Source organism: Nannobrachium achirus, assembly GCF_963921795.1.
Source record: "Nannobrachium achirus genome assembly, chromosome: 15".
NCBI lineage: Eukaryota > Metazoa > Chordata > Actinopteri > Myctophiformes > Myctophidae > Nannobrachium > Nannobrachium achirus.
Window position 1 is genome coordinate 8,300,508 of NC_137822.1, and position 20,041 is coordinate 8,320,548.

The window sequence follows — 20,041 nt, forward strand, 5'->3', positions numbered from 1 at the left end:
CATTACATGAACTGGTTTGGAGATCAGATGATTAGCTAGATAACACTGTTTTCTCACTCAACAGTAAACACACCAACATACAGTATACAGTAAGTGTATACAGGGTATCTGCACATTTCTAAAGTGACAATTTAAGGATTTTTAAAACCTTTTTAATATCAAATTGTCAAGAAACTTCTACAAGCTCACAACGCCTCGCAGTGCAAAGCATTGTGAGGTTGTAGATTGTCTACTTTCACAATATTTATCAGTGGTACAGAGACTAAATGTAATGCCTACAAGGCTACAATTCCAAGTGCTTGTCAGGGTGGGGGGTCCCTAATTCAAATATGGTTGTTTTTTGGTTGTGGCCTGAAAAAGGTTTGGAAACCCTTTATAATCATGGTCAATTGGTCAAATGGTCAAAAGATGCTACCTTGTCTCTCATTTTGTCTTTCGAACAGTAGATGCTCTAGTCTAGTTACCTTGTGTCTCATTTTGTCTTTCCATTCATCAAACAGGCCCTTCTTCTCAGCACACTGGTCCAATGCTGCCAGGAGCTTCTGGGTTTGGGACTGTGGGTTTCCGTAGTACTTCTCAACTTCCTGTTCATTTCCCACCAGTTTCAGGAAATCTACTCTCCTGGAAGAATGAATGTACAAAAAGCATCACTCGTTAAAACATGTTGGACTGTGTTGGTAGAAAAGTTACTGTTGGATCAAACTGTCAACTACATTAAACCTGGCATACATATGTTGAGAATTTTACTACAGATAAAAAAAGGATAGCAAAAATAGCAGATCTAAGCTTACAACACATGATGCAACAGGATGTGACCATGGAGATCTGGTATTTTCACTATAGAAAATACTGCGTGCACAACAGAAAATATTTGACTGTTTCTCATAACTTTTCATTTTCCCAGAAGTAAGGATGAGCCAAGCATTCCTCCACTGTAGGTCTTTCCTTTGGGTTTCCATTGATCATCCCCTCGATGAGATCCTTGGCAAGGACATCCTGAACGCGGTCCAGGTTGTACTTTCCATCCAGAATGTTGCCTTCACATCTAGCCGATGTACCAAATGGATGGTGTCCTCCAGACAGGGTGAAATATAACAACATCCCAGCCACCTTTAGAATGAACATCAACATTTAGTGACAGTAGCCCATTGCCCCATGCACACCGGAAAAGCCAAGCACATTAATCAGCTTGGTAATTCAATGTAATGTCTATGCAAAACAGCCTTTACATTTTCCAAGATTGAAAATAAAAATGCATACCTGATTCCGTGTGTGTGTGTGTGTGTGTGTGTGTGTGTGTGTGTGTACACATGCGTGCGTGAGAGAGAGATGGCGTTTACAATTGCTGGGAAACCAATGACACACACACCCACAAAGTGGAGAAAGGAGGTGCTTCGCCGTGAAACGGACTCCTTGACGAGAGCATAGGCAGCGTACCGACCAAACGCTCAGTACAGTTATATAGCAGCTTGTTTGAACGTTCTATTGTGATTTTTGAAGCGGTGAAAGCCGCTTCCAAGGAGTGGCTTTGTCTGTCCCGTACCTGTTTTTTTGAGGATTCCCATAGATTCTCAAGGAGTGAGAATGTCTGTCCCGTACATGTCCCGTGCATGCAGAATTGAGGATTGGTCAAGCTTCACATGAAAATTTGGCCCTCCAGACAAAATCATTCATTCAGAATTCATAAAAGTATAGAACTAAAGCACATAGAAAGTATAGATTTAGAACACAGAATGTATAGATCTGGAACACTGATTTCAAAGCTCTAGTACACATAGAATAAAACTTCACCGCTTCACTTCAAACCGAGGTTGGATTTTGTATCCAGAAATAGGTTATGTAGCAACTAAATATAGAAGTTTTTCTCACATACAGCTGGTATTTTAGAGTTTACATTCACAAATGTGCTGCTGTTCAAACGACCCGTTTTGTTTCAGCCAAAGAAGGTTGACCAGTGGATAGTAGAGTGACAGGTACCTTCGACAGGGCGTGTCGAAGGTATCTGTCACTCAACTCTCCGCTGGTCTGCCTGCTTTGGCTGAATGAGCTAATCCCCACCTACTCAAATCATGCTGTATTCTGATTGGCTAGGCAAAAAAAAGCAAGCTGCCTGAAAACTGAGGTCTAGTGAGAAATAAAGCAAGCTTTTTATTTTCAAGCATGACATTTTAAAAAGCTGGTTTACAAGCATAGAGATTACATTGAATTACAAAACAGATTAATTAGCTTGGCATTTTCGGGGTGAATGGGGCTTATGTGTTGTTTTCATTGATTACATGTTCTCATGTAGAATAATAACAAACCTGGATGTCAGCTCTTCGTTTATAAGGTACACATTCATTACCACCGTCTTCAGTAATGGTCTCCTTCGCCTTCCAGCATTTTGTTCCTGCACTGCTTGTTGAATATGTTGTTTGTCCTCTGGGCAGCCGTCTGCTTATTCCAAAATCCGCCAATCTGGCCTTCCTTCTAACATCTGCAGGGTAAATTTGGTAAATAAATATAAAAAGAAATGTTTCAAGTACAAAAATACATTAGGTGCTTTTTGTTTTTCTTCTCTGATATGACTGTGGGCCAGTTGTAGAGTTCCCAGGTACCCTGCAGCTTTAGCACCACACTACTGTACATGACACTACACCGCACCACCACACCACATAAAAATATCTACATTTTCCATTACACAAGTACCCCTATCGGTAAGAAACAAATTTACCCTTTTAACTGGGATTATAATACAATATAGATTTGTATTACAATTACCCTAATTATACACTATAATGGATTATAACTGTGATCATAATACACTATAAAGTATTAATGTACTGTATTACTATGATAACTATAATAGATTATAATAGTGGTTATAACACAATAGAATCTATTATCATGTATTCCAACACTATATCCTGATGGTCTAAATTAAAAGTTGGTGAGTGATCAGTCATTATGATGTGTTTGGCCCTGTTTGGCCTAGCACAGACCTACTTTGGAATGGATACTTTTTAGTACCATGTTTAGTACCACTTTCACACCACTCTACCCAGGTCCTTGTAGTGGAAAACCTGGCACAAGTGGGCGGTGTGGAGTGGTGTGGTGTTGGGCCATGTCAGTAGAAAGGGGGCTCAACAGACCATGAATGATCTTGACTCAAGTACACCACCAACAGTCAATGGTATTTTCTACTGACCAGATCTGTAGGTGGTGGACTTGAGTGAATCAAAGGTCATTTATTTTCTGGCCAACAAGTGTATTTCACAGACGGTCCTGAATGTCCCCGCACTATTGGGGGACACTAATGAAATTGGGTTAGGGCACCAGCATTGAAAATTATGTAATGTGTATGCCCTGTTGCTAGGTGGAGGTGACGCACAGATAGACGATTGACACAATTCAATTTCCTTGTTTACATTCACCATGGTAACGTGGCTGCGCGTAGTCTGCACGTGAGCCATGACATCACATGTTTTGTGCGTTTCTGCTGTTCACACGGTGACGGGAAGGGAGACCATTGTCCGATTTTCCACTCAAAAACCTGGTCTTACTTTGTTGCGTTTTCAACCCCCGAAAATGCTGTCGTCTGAACAGAAGGCATATCTGACATTTCATTTCGCGGATTTCTCGTGGAAACTGCGTTGTCTGAACGCCCCCTCAGTCTCACCCCAGCTTGCCAGATAAGCTAATACTCATAAAATCGTTTATCTGTGTATGTGTGCTGGCTATCAGTGTGAAATAAGCTTCCAGATGGAAGGATTATAAATAAAAAAATAATACTGTTTTTAATGCCACCTGTTTTTTTAAACCTGTGATAATGAAAGCTAAATGAACACAAAATATAAAACTTACCAATCAAGACATTCTGGGGCTTGATATCCCGATGGAGAATTGGAGGATTCTGATGATGGAGTATCTTTAAGCTAGTGAGAACTTGTTGTGCAATCGACCGTTCAGGATGACTTTCTCCAGGATATTCAATTCCTAGCTTGATGTATTCTTCCAGGGTGTATTCACATAACTGAAGAACAAGGTATCCAAAGTTCTCATCCTTTTTAAAGTCCACATATCGTACAATGGAAGGATCATCAAGCCCTGGAAGACGTAAAAAGGCTTTCTCGTTCTCCAGCACTTCAAAGTTTTCTTTAGTCATTCTCTTCACTGCGACTTCAGTGCCATCATCTTTTAACCCCAGGAAGACCTCAGTTCCATCACTTCCCTTTGCTATGCGGAATTCACCACATTTCCCCATCACAACATTCCCAACATTGACAATGTTGTAATCCTCATGAGTGTTTGCAAGCTTCTCTAACTTTTGACTCCACCTTTTACTGATTCTATGCCATTCTCGTGGTTGTTTTGATGGCTCTGGTCCTGAGGTTGGCTTGCTGAGATACTTTTGCAGTTTTCTAAGCCTGTCTGTCATAACTTCCTGACCCCGCATTTGTGCAATCATAATGACATCATTAGGCACATGATATATTCCCTTTGATGTAAAGAGATTAGGGGTGTGTACAAATGGAAACAGGTTTGCCAGTGTGGCATATGAGTACATTCTCACATCTTGGGTGTTTTTTTCCACAAAAGGACCAATTGCTGTGCATATCTTGTTGATGAATTCCTGATTCCAGTCATCATTGACTTTAGTTTTCTGTGTGATCACATAGAGTGTTTTCAGAACTGGAAGTTTTTTGTCCTTTGAGGAAAGGAGTCCCAGCAGGTGGGGGATCAGAGCCAGTGATGCCTCACTGGGTATCTCTTCCATCGTGTTGAAAATGTTTTGTAGAACTCCAACTGTGTTTTTGGGATAGTTTGGAAATTGTTTGACTACATTTTCAATGTAGAAGTTCAGTTTGTTATTGTCCTTCAGCCATTGAATACATTTCTGATGGTATTCTTCTGTTGCAGGTCCAACTACAGCATCAATAAACAGAATATCGATCACAGCCAGGTGGTTCAGTGGATTCTCCTCCAGCATGTGACTCCCAAACTCTTCAAAAACCTCTCTTGGGGAATTCTGGAATAAAGCCATTCCCAGATTATGAAAAAGCTTTAATTTGGAATACCTTTCCTCACCGCTGGATGCAAGCTCGTCAATCAATTCACACACTTTCTTATTAATATGATGTTGACGATGAGTAGGTGGGAGTAGAGTTGTCGATGCACCAGCATCAATCAGGACTCTCATAACATCTTGCCTGTCATGGAGACCAGCAATGTGAAGTGGTGTCAACATTGTTCTGTTCTCAGACTGATTTATCCTGGCTCCTGCTTTAATTAGTCTCCTCACAAAGTCAACTGGTGTAGTGGTGGAGTGACAGGCATATTGCAGAGGAGTCTGCCGATCTACAGCCCTATCTGGGTCTGCTCCCTCTGTCAGAAGGAAGTCAAAAATGTCCATCTTCTGAAGTTTTACAGCGGCAAACAAGGGAGAAACAAAACTCTTAAACTCCCTGCATGGGTAAAGTTTATCAATACCTTCCACTTTAATTGAATTCTTGAGATTGTCCAGGTCATTGTTGATAATGAGCTGTATTATAGGATGCGTTTTCTTTGGAGACGGAGCCATTTCTTTGCTTCAGAATATCTGTGGAGAGACAGAATTGTGAGGTCAATAAATATGTGCTCAGATATGAGTTTAGATATTTTTGTTTCAACATCTATAAGCAGCTATAATAGGTATGAATGCTGGTTGCAACAAACAAAGCCTGTCAGGCTGTCCATCACTAAGACCCCGTTTTGGACTATTTTCAAGTAATATATTAGAATATAAATAGTTCTACATAACAGCAGTATCAGGCTATAGCCGAATAAAGGGATAGCATTAGCATACTGATTGTTGACACATACTGTAACAACAGCCATTGCTTAGTCTGCTACAGTATATTATGCTGCATTACATACAGCACCAGTGTTGATTGATTGGTTGGTTGGTTGGTTGGTTGTATAGGCTACTTTATTTGCATAGGTACAGGGTACAGTGATACATAAACGCCACAAGAAATCTTTTGGGCTTGTTTTTACAACTCATATAACATTAAATTACTATGCAAACACCATCATCATAAGACAGTCAGGGGGAAAAAAAGTATTTACAGTAAAAGGGGAGTATGTCAGAGATACTGTACATTTAATAGCGATCTTCATAATGGTGTTGGTGATGATTAAAGAGTGCATAACTTGTATTTGTGTTCAAATAAGGCTTTAGGGACATATGGGACAACACAGTCAAAGGCTTATTAAATTCACCTTTATGACTGTTCCATTACATTCCGACATCATTTTGTAGGCAGAGGAGAACTCTGCCCCCAGAGCATTTTCTGTCCCTCGCTACTTCAACAGATCCAAGACAAAAATAACGACTAAAGTATAATTCTAACACTTTCCTTTCAATAACAAAGAGAAGAAAAATGTGTAAATAGTAAAAATAGTAAAAAGATTCACGGAAACTGGGGGCAGAAATTCTCCTCTGCCTACAAAATGATGTCATACTTAGCAGCCCCATAGATATGTTGACCTTATGTAAAATTATGCTATCTGATTCTGTACTAATGAGCACTGATAGGCCCATTAGGAAGCCAAGCCATTGTTATTCAGAAAGGAAAGAATTTCCAAACCAGCACACATTAAACACCACTGGTAAAAAATTAATTGTATAGTTTTAAATCATAGCTAAACCTGCTGATGTAGGCTAGCGTTGCAGTTTCTGTCAGATCAATTGATTTAGAGATTGTTATTAAGTGCTTGTTATTGCTCTCCTACTGCATTCACAGCAGCAAACAGTAACATAGGTTAATATGGCGTAATGTGTCCTGTATCGATACATTTGACAAATAAGCTAGACTTGAATAGATTAATGACGAGTTTTAACTTGAATGAATGAAAGGCTCTTGTTTTTGACAGCCCCATTTCATTTACATGTGTCCAAATATGGTCATATACATACATGATCAATATATGCCTACTCTCCCTTGAAAGCTGATTCTGCACGTATATGGATTGAATCTAGGACAAAAACAGTCACTAACTTGTTGAATGAAAGATAAACTTGAATGAACAAGGCCAAATGCACATTATATATTCCAACAATTTCAAGGGATACCACAAGGTCTTGCAACTCTATCCAAATAAGGGCATCTATGTCACTATGACACTTCCCTGATGCCTCGCGCGGTCCAAGAGACTACAACGGAGCGCTCCCTACGTCCGGTTCAGCCAATCACAAGCTTAAAAAAATGAGTCCGGGGCGTGGTTATCCATCTTTCCAAGTGGGATCCATAATCACGCTTCCCTGATGCATCAGTTTCAGGAAGTATAGGGCAACAAACTAGCAACAAAGGGCCGGCGGTTCGAATCCCGTCTGTCGCACATCCAAAATACCAAAACTGACAGACAACATCATGCAGACATCAAACAGAAATGGCTACAGAATAGCCTTATGTTTCTTCTCGCTCTCTCCTTTCCTCTCTTTTTCGCTGGACCAGAGCTAATCTACCACCATTCATCTACCGATGTTAATTCTGTGTACATGCATATACAATTTTGGGTTGGGGGAAGAACTCCCACCCAAACAAATATAAAAAAGAAATAACCGTTAATTAACCGGATAATGCTATCGGCTAGCCGGCTGGTAAACTAACCGTAGTGACATAAAAGAAACCCCTTTTAGATCCGATCTGGATAACTTGTTCGCGTTTTATCCGGGATACAGGATAGATCGAAAAGGAAAAAATATATAATAATAATCTAATAAATAACCAATTGTGTTGGAATTATGAACTTCATGGCCCGTTTCCATAGATGGGGTTGGGGTTGGTGCGCATGGGAACGCCAGGAAATACATGGGAAAACAGACAACGAGCGGATAAAAAGGCTTCTTATTAAAGAACACGGAGGATACGGGTAATTATAAAATGCCGTACCGTATTTAGACAGGTGTGAGACTTTATTAAGCACTTTGTTTTTAAAATCTGCAAGTTTGTGTAGCTGTAGGGGGCTAAATAAGTCTCTCTCCCCGAACCCCTGTAAACGTGGGAACATGACGGTCCGTCATGTTTCAGGGCTACACGAAATGAGTGAGTTGTTCTCCCTTGACATTCGACAATGAAGAGATAAGAGGCGAGCCACAAACTTTTAAGAAAAACAACGACATAAAACCCACCTGACATGAACAGAAGAACGTTAATTATGTTTAGGTCTCTTCGGAACAGAAAGCAGCAGCAGCAGAGCAGCGAATCACTTCCGTCTTCTGGGACTTTCCAAACAAGCAGCGTTCGCGCGTTCAGTGCTCTGGAGAGGCAAGGCCCGCCCACTGACTGTGAAATCAGGCTAGCAAGACGATTCAATTCAAAGGAGCTTTTATGAGAAAACATACATTGCCAAAGCCCCATTGTGTGATTTTAGTATGTTGGCTAGTTACTTTACACCACTTAGTCCAACTCTTTAAAAGGTATAGTCCATCCATCCATCCATCCATCCATCTTTAACCGCTTATCCGGAATCGGGTCGCAGGGGTAACAGTATAGTCTAATTATATGTTGTTGTTTTTTTTAAATGACCAGGTATAATGGGGTTTGCATTAAAGGGTGGGGCATTCATTCCCTATTTCAAATTCGGCACACGCGTTCCCCGCCGCAGCAGGTAGTGCCTGGCCTCGATCCGATACGATACGCGATTTTCTGGAACCAGCACGAAAGGTTCGGATTCTGATGTCTGACATCAGGGTTTTCCGGAACCGGCACTGTGTCTGCATAGATCTCCATTTATGGGCATAAAATGGATGCAGACAGACAGATACGTATATCTCCATATATGAGCATAAATGGACCAGATTGTCAAAGATCTCCATATATGGGCATAAAATGGACGCAAAAAGACAGATACAGATATCTCCATATATGGGCAATTTATAGCCAACTGCCAATGTCTATGTGCAACTCTTTGCAACATTAATGTCAAATGACAGCGCAGGTTGAATGCTTTCTACTCAACAGTGATACCAACATTACCTATTAAAATGTATCAATCTACAAGCTCACAATGTTGTCTAAAAGACTGATCTACACATCATACCAATGTTAAAGTTGGTGGGTATATGAAGATACTAATTTGTGAACCATTCTGAGCATAAATAGGTGTATGGCAAACATCAGTGTATTTTGGATTCAGGTCAATGGGTGTTTTTCATATATTTAATCACTTGAGCGAATGAAAAAAAACATCACAAGGATGCAACTGGGACGTATTATCATCAGTGATGTAGCCTGGGGACTGGGGTCGACGGGTGTTTCGGGTCTCGCAACATCATACACCCTCGCCCAGGTGACCCAGCCGGGGTTGATCAAGTCCCGATTTACGTCCCAGTAGCTATCCACGATCAGTCCTATTAGGGAAAGACAGGGTCACTCAATGTGCTGCACCGGAACTACTCTGCCGGGATTGGGGGTACTATTCTGGCACGTGGAAGAACTAGGCTCTATGGGTTGACTCCTGGCCGGGCTCCTCCTACGTCTCACCAGGTCCTCTCCTGCTCTCACCAGGTTCAGAACCTGTGCGTTGCACCAGACCACAATCCAAACATTTAATCACTTGAGCTAACATTACCTAATAAAATGTACCAATCTACAAGCTCACAACGGCTTGAAGTGCGACACAATATGTGCATGTAGATCTGCTATTTTAGTATTTAGGCATTTGTTAATATAAAAAGGATTGGAAGATATTGAGGGCCCTCTGTAGTAACTCTATTTAATATTAAACTCGCATTATAGTTTCAGCGACACCCTTCCCGCCCTATGCGTGGCCATAATGGGTACTGCATGACACATGGAAAATAGCTATAGGAATTTTGTAAGCAACATAATTTGCAGTAGTTGCAGTCCACTATCTCGCTTTGTGTTGCTTTGTGAGGAAGTCCAAGCTGATCCTGTGACTTCCATTTCAGCTGCCAGGGTGAGTTTCTTTCCACCTCTAATAACAATGTGGACTTGTTGATAAGAAGAGGGAGAACGAGGACACAAGTTCAGGTATCTGTCCATACCTGGTCTTGGAGAGGTCAAAGGTCACTCACCTCTGGAAGGGAGAAGTGCAATAATAGTAATACCATGTGGAACACTGCAAATTCATCACTGAAATTCTGATGATGAATGGCTTTTTGCATTATGGGAAACTAAAACAGACCATGCACAAGCAGTTTGCTTTTTACTTGTTTATTTGATAACTAGAAAAAAAAGGCTAATAAGTGGCTGAAATAGTGAAATTCCCTTTTTGGGCAAGCTCTATGGTTTGTGGTTTACACAGACACTGAGTTTCAGTTTTGTTGTTCAGATAGTAATTAACTAGATCTTTTAAGTATCAAAAAACAATAGATTTCTTTTTGTGTTGGCTTTTCTACTATTCTGAACCAGTCCCCCAAGCCACTGAGGATGTCCTGTTAGATTTCATAAGCGTGAGTGTGTGCACGTGTGTGTGCGTGTGTGTGTGTGTGCGCGCGTGTGTGTGTGCGCGTGTGTGTGTGTGCGTGTGTGTGTGTGTGCGTGTGTGTGCGTGTGTGTGTGTGTGCGTGTGTGTGTGTGTGTGTGTGTGTGTGCGCGCGCATGTGTGATAATGGCCGATGGGAGGGGAGAACCTGATAGTCCAGGACAGCAGAGTTGGTAGAGTTGTAGAGTTGTCAGACACACCAAGCTGCTCACTCTGGGACAATTAGTCATCGGGATTGAACCCTAACCCTCTTCATCGTTGATCCTTTCCAGTAGACACACCACCATAGCAAGGTAATATGATCAGTTTGCTGCCTCATTATTCAGTTGAAATGGTTTCACTTTTCTAAGTAATTACAATTTTCAAAGTGCATAGTCTCAGTCCTGGTACTTGATTGTGTCTTCATACGTGACTATCCTCGTAGCATCACTGTGTGCTTTGCAATGTCTTTCATCCACATGCAAATTTGTTGGATATTTATCTGGATTGTTGATAAATAAAAAAGCAATTAGATTCGCACTAATTCCTTTCGCATATTCTGGTTCTAAATGCCTTCTCTAACTACTATTATAAGCTATGTAACATATCCTAGAAACATCACAGAAAACAGCATTGAAACACTTAGAGCCAGGGTCTGAAACAATGTCCTTCTTTTGTGCTGTGCTTTTATTATGTAATGTTTGAAAACGTAATCAAACACTCTGAAACAATGTCCTCTCTGCTTTTAATTCCAGACCATGTCGCTTGATGACCACAGCAACCACTCCATCCACAATGACACACCGTGGTGGATCACAGATTGCACTCTCCACCTCAACACGGACGGTCGGCGCATTGCACTCTTCCTCCTCTACCTGTTCGTCTTCACGGTGGGCCTGTTGGTGAACACTGTGGTCGTCTGGGTCAACTGGCGCCGGCGCCACTCGGCCAACGGGGTCCTCTTCTGCATCATCAACATGAGCCTGTCGGACCTCATGGTGATCGTGGTTTTGCCCTTCTACATGATGGAGATGACCTTGGAAGACGTGTGGCTGTGGGGTCACTTCCTCTGCAAGGTCACCAACCTCATCTACGTGGTCAGTTCCTACAGCAGCTGCTTTTTCCTGGCCTTCATGACCCTGGAGCGTTACTTGTCCCTGACCAGGCCTTCATCTGCCACCTGCTTCCCTGTGGTGGGCCGGCGCCGCTGGTTGCTCTGCGGAGGCCTGTGGCTGCTATCCTTCCTCCTGGGACTGGTGGAGAACCTTCATGTGCAAGTCACTGAATGGGACGAGCCAGGTTGTTTCATGTTGCCTGAGCACAATTTCACAGCGTGGTTCATCGTGGTTGATTTAGTATGGCTGGTGTTCCAGTTCCTGGGCCCTGCGGCTGTCATCATCACCTTCAACATCCTCATAGCTCGTGCGGTTCGCACGGCTCCGGATGTGCAGGGCCGGCGAGAAGTGTGGCTGGTGCATGTTTACTCACTGGTGTTCGTGGTGTGCTGGCTGCCGTACCACCTGGTGAATATAATGATACTCATAGAATTCCTAAGTCCCTATTCAGAAGAAAACCCCTTTGTTTTTAGCTGTAATATCTTCAGGTCGCTCTACTTCACATACGATATAATGGTGTGCCTGACCCTGTTCCACTGCATCACCAACCCCATTCTCTACAACTTTCTCAGCAAGAGCTTCCGGAACAATCTGATCAATACAGTGATGAACTACCTACCCAGAGAAGCGGCTGGGGATCAAATGGGACCAGGGTCACAGCCTAACGCGGCTGACACAGGGGGAAAACAAGCCGGGAAGCAGCAGAGGATAAGCGACATGAGCACCAGTCACTCGGACGTTGAATCGTAAGAAATCTATTGATTTACTGTAGAATGGGCGGGAAAATCCCGTTTGGGCGGTGTAGCGATAAGGCGATATGTCACAGTTATTGTCCACGACATTGCAAGCGGCGCGAAGGCCAGCGGACCTTGGTCCTGCTCTTCGTGCCCGAGCGCCGCAGGCGCGAGTGCCCGTGAAGAGCGGGCCGGCCGCGCGAGTTACCGTGGTGAATGCAATCGTTATATTTATGCCCAGGCCGTAAGGCCTGGGCAAGCGCACGATAAATGCATGAATGGGATGAAGCCTTATCGCTACTTTGCCTTATCGCTACACCGCCCAAACGGGACTAGCCCGAATGGACTTCTGTCACATCTATGCAAAAATACAGTTCCAAGACTTTTCTAAATGATAAAACCAATGGAAATTAAAGTAAAATTCGATAAAATAGTGTTAATTTGAAGCCACATTGTCTTTGATGCCTCAGAAATGCAGCTTGCAGAGGCATATGATTATAAAATGTATTATCGGACTCTGGTTGTGACTTCTTTCAAAGACAGAACAGAACAATTTCTGTTTGTTATGTAAGAATGACAGGCCACCGACACCTTCCCCTTATTATACACTTCATGTTTTACTTTTCATTTAACACTTCAGTTTAAACAATGGATGAAAGGAAATGTTTGCTTTCGCTCCCACAGTAACTCACTTTAACGTCAAGGATCTTATAGCGGAAATTCATCATGGTAACAAATAATTTATGTATCAATGATGTACTGAATGACCGCTACATTTGCTTTGTGAGGAAGTCAAGCTGATCCTTCCATTTCAGCTGCCAGGGTGAGTTGTTTTCCAGTTCTAACAATGTGGACTTGGTGATAAGAAGAGGGAGAAAGAGTTCAGGTATCTGACCATCCCTAGGCTATAGAGAGGTCGAGAAGCGAGAAGTGCTGGATATGTAACACTGCAAAATTCAAAACTTCTGTGGATTTACCTGATGGTATAGTGAACTTAGGAACACTGCTCCTGCTGTTACTTTTAATCTCTTCTCATGATGGCCCGTTTATGTACACATCTGCATATGATGCTATTGTTTTAAACACCATGTACGGTACATAGTACCTGATAATATATAATGCTATTTGTATATGCCGGTAATGTACTGTATGTACGGTATGTTCTATGTTGATTATTTTACCTGTTTCTATGTGTTTTTCTTCTGCACATACAATACTATCGCTATCCGTCTCTCATCACAAAAAACTGCAAAAGAAAAAGTAGGATTTCACCACCCACATGTTGCTTTTCACTTGTAAACCTGTGATGTGACAATAAAGTTGATTCTGATTCAGAGTGAATAGAGGATATACTCTTTTGTATGATTTTGAAACGGAACGTTATACAGTATGTGTACTCTGCAATTTTGTTTCATAATTATTTTGTTTTTAATCATTCAAATGTGGGCTGCGTGATTTATAACACATACATTTGTGTAAAAATATGGAGATAATAAGAAGTTTCTGCCTGGCTGACAGCAATGATATAGTGAGAGAATGGTATGGTATAATCTGAACTCAAAAAACTACAACAGACAAAAAACTAAAACATCATCATAGCAACATCCACGGTCTTATAGCGGAAATTTATTATGATAGCAAAGACTTCATGTAAACAGACGTGCTGTTAGGTCCGTACAAGATAAGACTGATCTATTTTGTTTTCCTAGTAAGCTACTAAGCAAATAAAATGTACCTTATATCGTTACGTTATCTGGTTCTGAATGCCGCTGTATAACACATCTGTATCATGCAATAAAATAACCTCAATGTTATCCATTTGAAATGTAAGCAACATAATTTGCTGTAGTTGTAGTACGCTATCTCGCATTTGTGTTGCTTTGAGAGGAAGTCCAAGCTGATCCTGTGACTTCCATTTCAGCTGCCAGGGTGAGTTTCTTTCCACCTCTAATAACAATGTGGACTTGTTGATAAGAAGAGGGAGAACGAGGACACGAGTTCAGGTATCTGTCCATACCTGGGCTTAGAGAGGTCAAACGTCACTCACCTCTGGAAGGGAGAAGTGCAGAATAATACCATGTGGAACACTGCAAATTCATCACTGAAAAAACTAATGATATATGGCTTTTTGCATTATGGGAAAATAAACAGACCATGCACAAGCAGTTTGCTTTTTACTTGTTTATTCGATAACTAGAAAAAGAAAAGATTGATTCATTGATTCGTTGAGTCATTGATTGATGTTAAGAAGGCTAAAGTGCATACTTCTTACTAAAACGCTTTAAAAATCAAATAGTTAAAGATAGACACGAATGAACACAAAAAAATACATAAATATAATAAATGATTTCATCATAACATCGTCAAATACAGAGAGAGGGAAGACGTCATCATCACAGCCGTTCATTTGCCGGCGGGCACTTCAGTTACATTATTTGAACAGCACAACATGATTACAAAATACTGCATGTGGTAGGATATACATGAGAATGAGAGTCAGAATCAACTCTATTGACACATATACAGGTTTACGGGTGTAAAGAAGTGGCTGAAATTCCCTTTTTGGGCAAGTTCTATCGTTTGTGGTTTACACAGCCACTGTGTTTCTGTTTTGTTGTTCAGATAGTAATTAACTAGATCTTTTAAGTATCAAAAAACAATAGAATTATTTTTGTGTTGGCTTTTCTACTGCTCTGAACCAGTCCCCCAAGCCACTGAGGATGTCCTGTTAGATTTCATAAGTGTGTGTGTGTGTGTGTGTGTGTGTGTGTGTGTGTGTGTGTGTGTGTGTGTGTGTGTGTGTGTGTGCGTGCGTGCGTGCGTGCGTGCGTGCGTGCGTGCGTGCGTGCGTGCGTGCGTGCGTGCGTGCGTGCGTGCGTGCGTGCACAAATGTGTGATAATGGCCGATGGGAGGGGAGAACCTGATAGTCCAGGACAGCAGAGTTGGTAGAGTTGTAGAGTTGTCAGACACACCAAGCTGCTCACTCTGGGACAATTAGTCATCGGGATTGAACCCTAACCCTCTTCATCGTTGATCCTTTCCAGTAGACACACCACCATAGCAAGGTAATATGATCAGTTTGCTGCCTCATTATTCAGTTGAAATGGTTTCACTTTTCTAAGTAATTACAATTTTCAAAGTGCATAGTCTCAGTCCTGGTACTTGATTGTGTCTTCATACGTGACTATCCTCGTAGCATCACTGTGTGCTTTGCAATGTCTTTCATCCACATACAAATTTGTTGGATATTTATCTGGATTGTTGATAGATAAAAAAGGAATTAGATTTTTGCACTAATACCTTTCGCGTATTCTGCACATTCTGGTTCTAAATGCCTTCTCTAACTACAATTATAAGCTATGTAACATATCCTGGAAACATCACAGAAAACAGCATTGAAACACTTAGAGCCAGGGTCTGAAACAAAGTCCTTCTTTTGTGCTGTGCTTTTATTATGTAATGTTTGAAAACGTAATCAAACACTTTGACACAGAGTCTGAAACAATGTCCTCACTGCTTTTAATTTCAGACCATGTCACTTGATGACCACAGCAACCACTCCATCCACAATGACACACCGTGGTGGATCACAGACTGCACTCTCCACCTCAACACGGATGGCCGGCGCATCGCTCTCTTCCTCCTCTACCTGTTCGTCTTCACGGTGGGCCTGTTGGCGAACACTGTGGTCGTCTGGGTCAACTGGCGCCGGCGCCACTCGGCCAACGGCGTCCTCTTCTGCATCATCAACATGAGCCTGTCGGACCTCATGGTGATCGTGGTTTTGCCCTTCTACATGATGGAGATGACCTTGGAAGACGTGTGGTTGTGGGGTCACTTCCTCTGTAAGGTCACCAACCTCATCTACATGGTCAGTTCCTACAGCAGCTGCTTCTTTCTGGCCTTCATGACCCTGGAGCGTTACTTGTCCCTGACCAGGCCTTCATCTGCCACCTGCTTCCCTGTGGTGGGCCGGCGCCGCTGGTTGCTCTGTGGAGGCCTGTGGCTGCTATCCTTCCTCCTGGCACTGGTGGAGAACCTTCATGTGCAAGTCACTGAATGGGACGAGCCAGGTTGTTTCATGATGCCTGAGCACAATTACACAGCGTGGTTCATCGTGGTTGATTTATTATGGCTGGTGTTCCAGTTCCTGGGCCCTGCGGCCGTCATCATCACCTTCAACATCCTCATAGCTCGTGCGGTTCGCACGGCTCCGGATGTGCAGGGCCGGCGAGAAGTGTGGCTGGTGCACGTTTACTCACTGGTGTTCGTGGTGTGCTGGCTGCCGTACCACCTGGTGAATATAATGATACTCATAGAATTCATAAGTCCCTATTCAGAAGAAAACCCCTTTGTTTTTAGCTGTAATACGGTGAGTTTGCTCTACTTCACATACGATATAATGGTGTGCCTGACCCTGTTCCACTGCATCACCAACCCCATTCTCTACAACCTTCTCAGCAAGAGCTTCCGGAACAATCTGATCAATACAGTGATGAACTACCTACCCAGAGAAGCGGCTGGGGTTCAAATGGGACCAGGGTCACAGCCTAACGCGGCTGACACAGGGGGAAAACAAGCCGGGAAGCAGCAGAGGATAAGCGACATGAGCACCAGTCACTCGGACGTTGAATCGTAAGAAATCTATTGTTTTACTGTAGAATGGACTTCTGTCACATCTATGCAAAAAAACTGTGGAAATTATAGTAAAAGTTAACTCTTATTGTGCCGATCCCGAACAAGTTCGGCTTTATTTCAATCCAATACAAATTTCTTTTTAATATTTTACTTACCCTGAGCTGCTTGTAGAGCCGTGGGTGGTCCTGGCTCGTCCTACGCTTTCCAGCGAGCCATTTTACATGGTCCGACGATATATTCCATTAAAAATGGTTTAAAATACATTTTTGAGCCCCCCAATGTTCACCGAATGTTCGGCACCGCCGGCGGTACGACGTCCAGTGTGCCGATCCCGAATTAATGCAGCTTTTTTAATGAAATGAATAAAATGATCCGAGGCCTACTGAAGCCCCGGCCTAAATTTTCCATCCAGTGACTGAGATCCGGCCGCCCCCCGGCCGGCCGTAAACGAGTAACGCCGCCGCGAATCGCCGCCGAATCCAATGCAAACCCACATCTTTGAAGGTCATTTTCTCTGGATTGTGTTTTTAGGGAGGCTGCGCGAGGTTTATTTACGGCGAAATTGCTGAAAAATGATCTTTTAAATGAGAAAAAGCTAATAGCTATTTTGTAGCCATTTTCATCCGGGACCTTTTCATGACGTGCACGAACGTGAGCATGCGCGTCACTGCAACGTGAGTCCCCGGATGCTAATGCGCTCGCCTATGGGAGATACCCTGGCATTCTTTGGCGCCCTCTAGGGGCTGGCACTGGAAGGGTTAATAAAATAGTGTTAATTTGAAGCCACATTGTCTTTGATGCCTCATAAATGAAGCTTGCAGAGGCATACCGGTATATGATTATAAAATGTATTATCGGACTCTGGTAGTGACTTCTTTCAAAGAGTCATTGTTCTGTTTGTTATGTAAGAATGACAGGCCACCGACACCTTCCCCTTATAATACACTTCATGTTTTACTTTTCATTTAACACTTCAGTTTAAACAGTGGATGAAAGGAAATGTTTGCTTTCGCTGCCACACTAACTCACTGCAACGTCAAGGATCTTATAGCGGAAATTCATCATGGTAACAAATCATTTATGTATCAATGATGTACTGAATGACCGCTACATTTCCCTCTTCTCATGACACATGCTTGCCTGTATCATTCAATAAAATATAATCAATGTTTTGCATTTTACCTAGAAACTGTAAGTAAAACATACTGTAATTTACTGTAGTTACAGCACACTATCTTGCTTCTTGTTGCTTTGTGAGGAAGTCAAGCTGATCCTTCCATTTCAGCTGCCAGGTTGAGTTGTTTTCCAGTTCTAACAATGTGGACTTGGTGATAAGAAGAGGGAGAAAGAGTTCAGGTATCTGTCCATCCCTAGGCTTAGAGAGGTCGAGAAGCGAGAAGTGCTGGATGTGTAACACTGCAAAATTCAAAACTTCTGTGGATTTACCTGATGGTATAGTGAACTTAAGAACACTGCTCCTGCTGTTACTTTTAATCTCTTCTCATGATGGCCCGTTTATGTACACATCTGCATACAATGCTATTGTTTTAAACACCATGTACATTGTACCTACTAATATATAATGCTGGTATAAACCGGTAATGTACAGTATGTATGTTTTTATTATTTTAACTGTTTCTATGTGTTTTTCTTCTGCACATACAGTACTATCTCTATCCTCCTCCCTCATCACAAAAAACTGTAAAAGAAAAAGTAGGATTTCACCACCCACATGTTGCTTTTCACTTGTAAACCTGTGATGTGACAATAAAGTTGATTCTGATTCAGAGTGACGAGAGGATATACTCTTTTGTATGATTTTGAAACAGAACGTTATACAGTATGTGTACTCTGCAATTTTGTTTCATAATTATTTTGTTTTTAATCATTCAAATGTGGGCTGCGTGATTTATAACACATACATTTGTGTAATAATATGGAGATAATAAGAAGTTTCTGCCTGGCTGACAGCAATGATATAGTGAGAGAATGGTATAATCTGAACTCATCAAACTACAACAGACAAAAAACTAAAACATCATCATAGCAACATCCACGGTCTTATAGCAGAAATGTATTATGATAGCAAAGACTTTATGTAAACAGACGTGCTGTTAGGTCCGTACAAGATAAGACTGATCTATTTTGTTTTCCTAGTAAGCTACTAAGCAAATAAAACGTACCTTATATTGTTACGTTATCTGGTTCTGAATGCTGCTGTATAACACATCTGTATCATGCAATACAATAACCTCAATGTTATCCATTTGAAATGTAAGCAACATAATTTGCTGTAGTTGTAGTACGCTATCTCGCATTTGTGTTGCTTTGAGAGGAAGTCCAAGCTGATCCTGTGACTTCCATTTCAGCTGCCAGGGTGAGTTTCTTTCCACCTCTAATAACAATGTGGACTTGTTGATAAGAAGAGGGAGAACGAGGACACGAGTTCAGGTATCTGTCCATACCTGGGCTTAGAGAGGTCAAACGTCACTCACCTCTGGAAGGGAGAAGTGCAGAATAATACCATGTGGAACACTGCAAATTCATCACTGAAAAACTAATGATATATGGCTTTTTGCATTATGGGAAAATAAACAGACCATGCACAAGCAGTTTGCTTTTTACTTGTTTATTCGATAACTAGAAAAAAAAGATTGATTGATTGATTCATTGAGTCATTGATTGATGCTAAGAAGGCTAAAGTGCATAGTTCTTACTAAAACGCTTTAAAAATCAAATAGTTAAAGATAGACACAAATGAACACAAAAAATACATAAATATAATAAATGATTTCATCATAACATCGTCAAATACAGAGAGAGGGAAGACGTCATCATCACAGCCGTTCATTTGCCGGCGGGCACTTCAGTTACATTATTTGAACAGCACAACATGATTACAAAATACTGCATGTGGTGGGATATAAATGAGAATGAGAGTCAGAATCAACTCTATTGACACATACAGTATACATGTTTACGGGTGTAAAAATTCCCTTTTTGGGCAAGTTCTATCGTTTGTGGTTTACACAGCCACTGTGTTTCTGTTTTGTTGTTCAGATAGTAATTAACTAGATCTTTTAAGTATCAAAAAACAATAGAAT

At 41.7% G+C, this 20,041-nt stretch overlaps 2 protein-coding genes across 2 annotated transcripts; both read left to right on the forward strand.

The window, feature by feature from the left end:
* Positions 1-11,207: 11,207 nt before the first annotated feature.
* Positions 11,208-12,314, forward strand: LOC308299551 (G-protein coupled receptor 182-like; the record flags this gene model as incomplete). Its single annotated transcript, XM_080743348.1, has 1 exon — positions 11,208-12,314. The coding sequence occupies one exon, from the start codon at positions 11,208-11,210 to the stop codon at positions 12,312-12,314; it is 1,107 nt and encodes a 368-aa protein (XP_080599474.1).
* Positions 12,315-15,312: 2,998 nt separating this feature from the next.
* LOC308299552 (G-protein coupled receptor 182-like) lies at positions 15,313-16,938 on the forward strand (the record flags this gene model as incomplete). The annotated part of the gene is made up of 2 exons (XM_080743349.1): positions 15,313-15,364; positions 15,829-16,938. Exon 2 carries the CDS (start codon positions 15,832-15,834, stop codon positions 16,936-16,938), a length of 1,107 nt encoding a protein of 368 aa, XP_080599475.1. The 5' UTR covers positions 15,313-15,364; positions 15,829-15,831.
* Between the last annotated feature and the right edge of the window lie 3,103 nt (positions 16,939-20,041).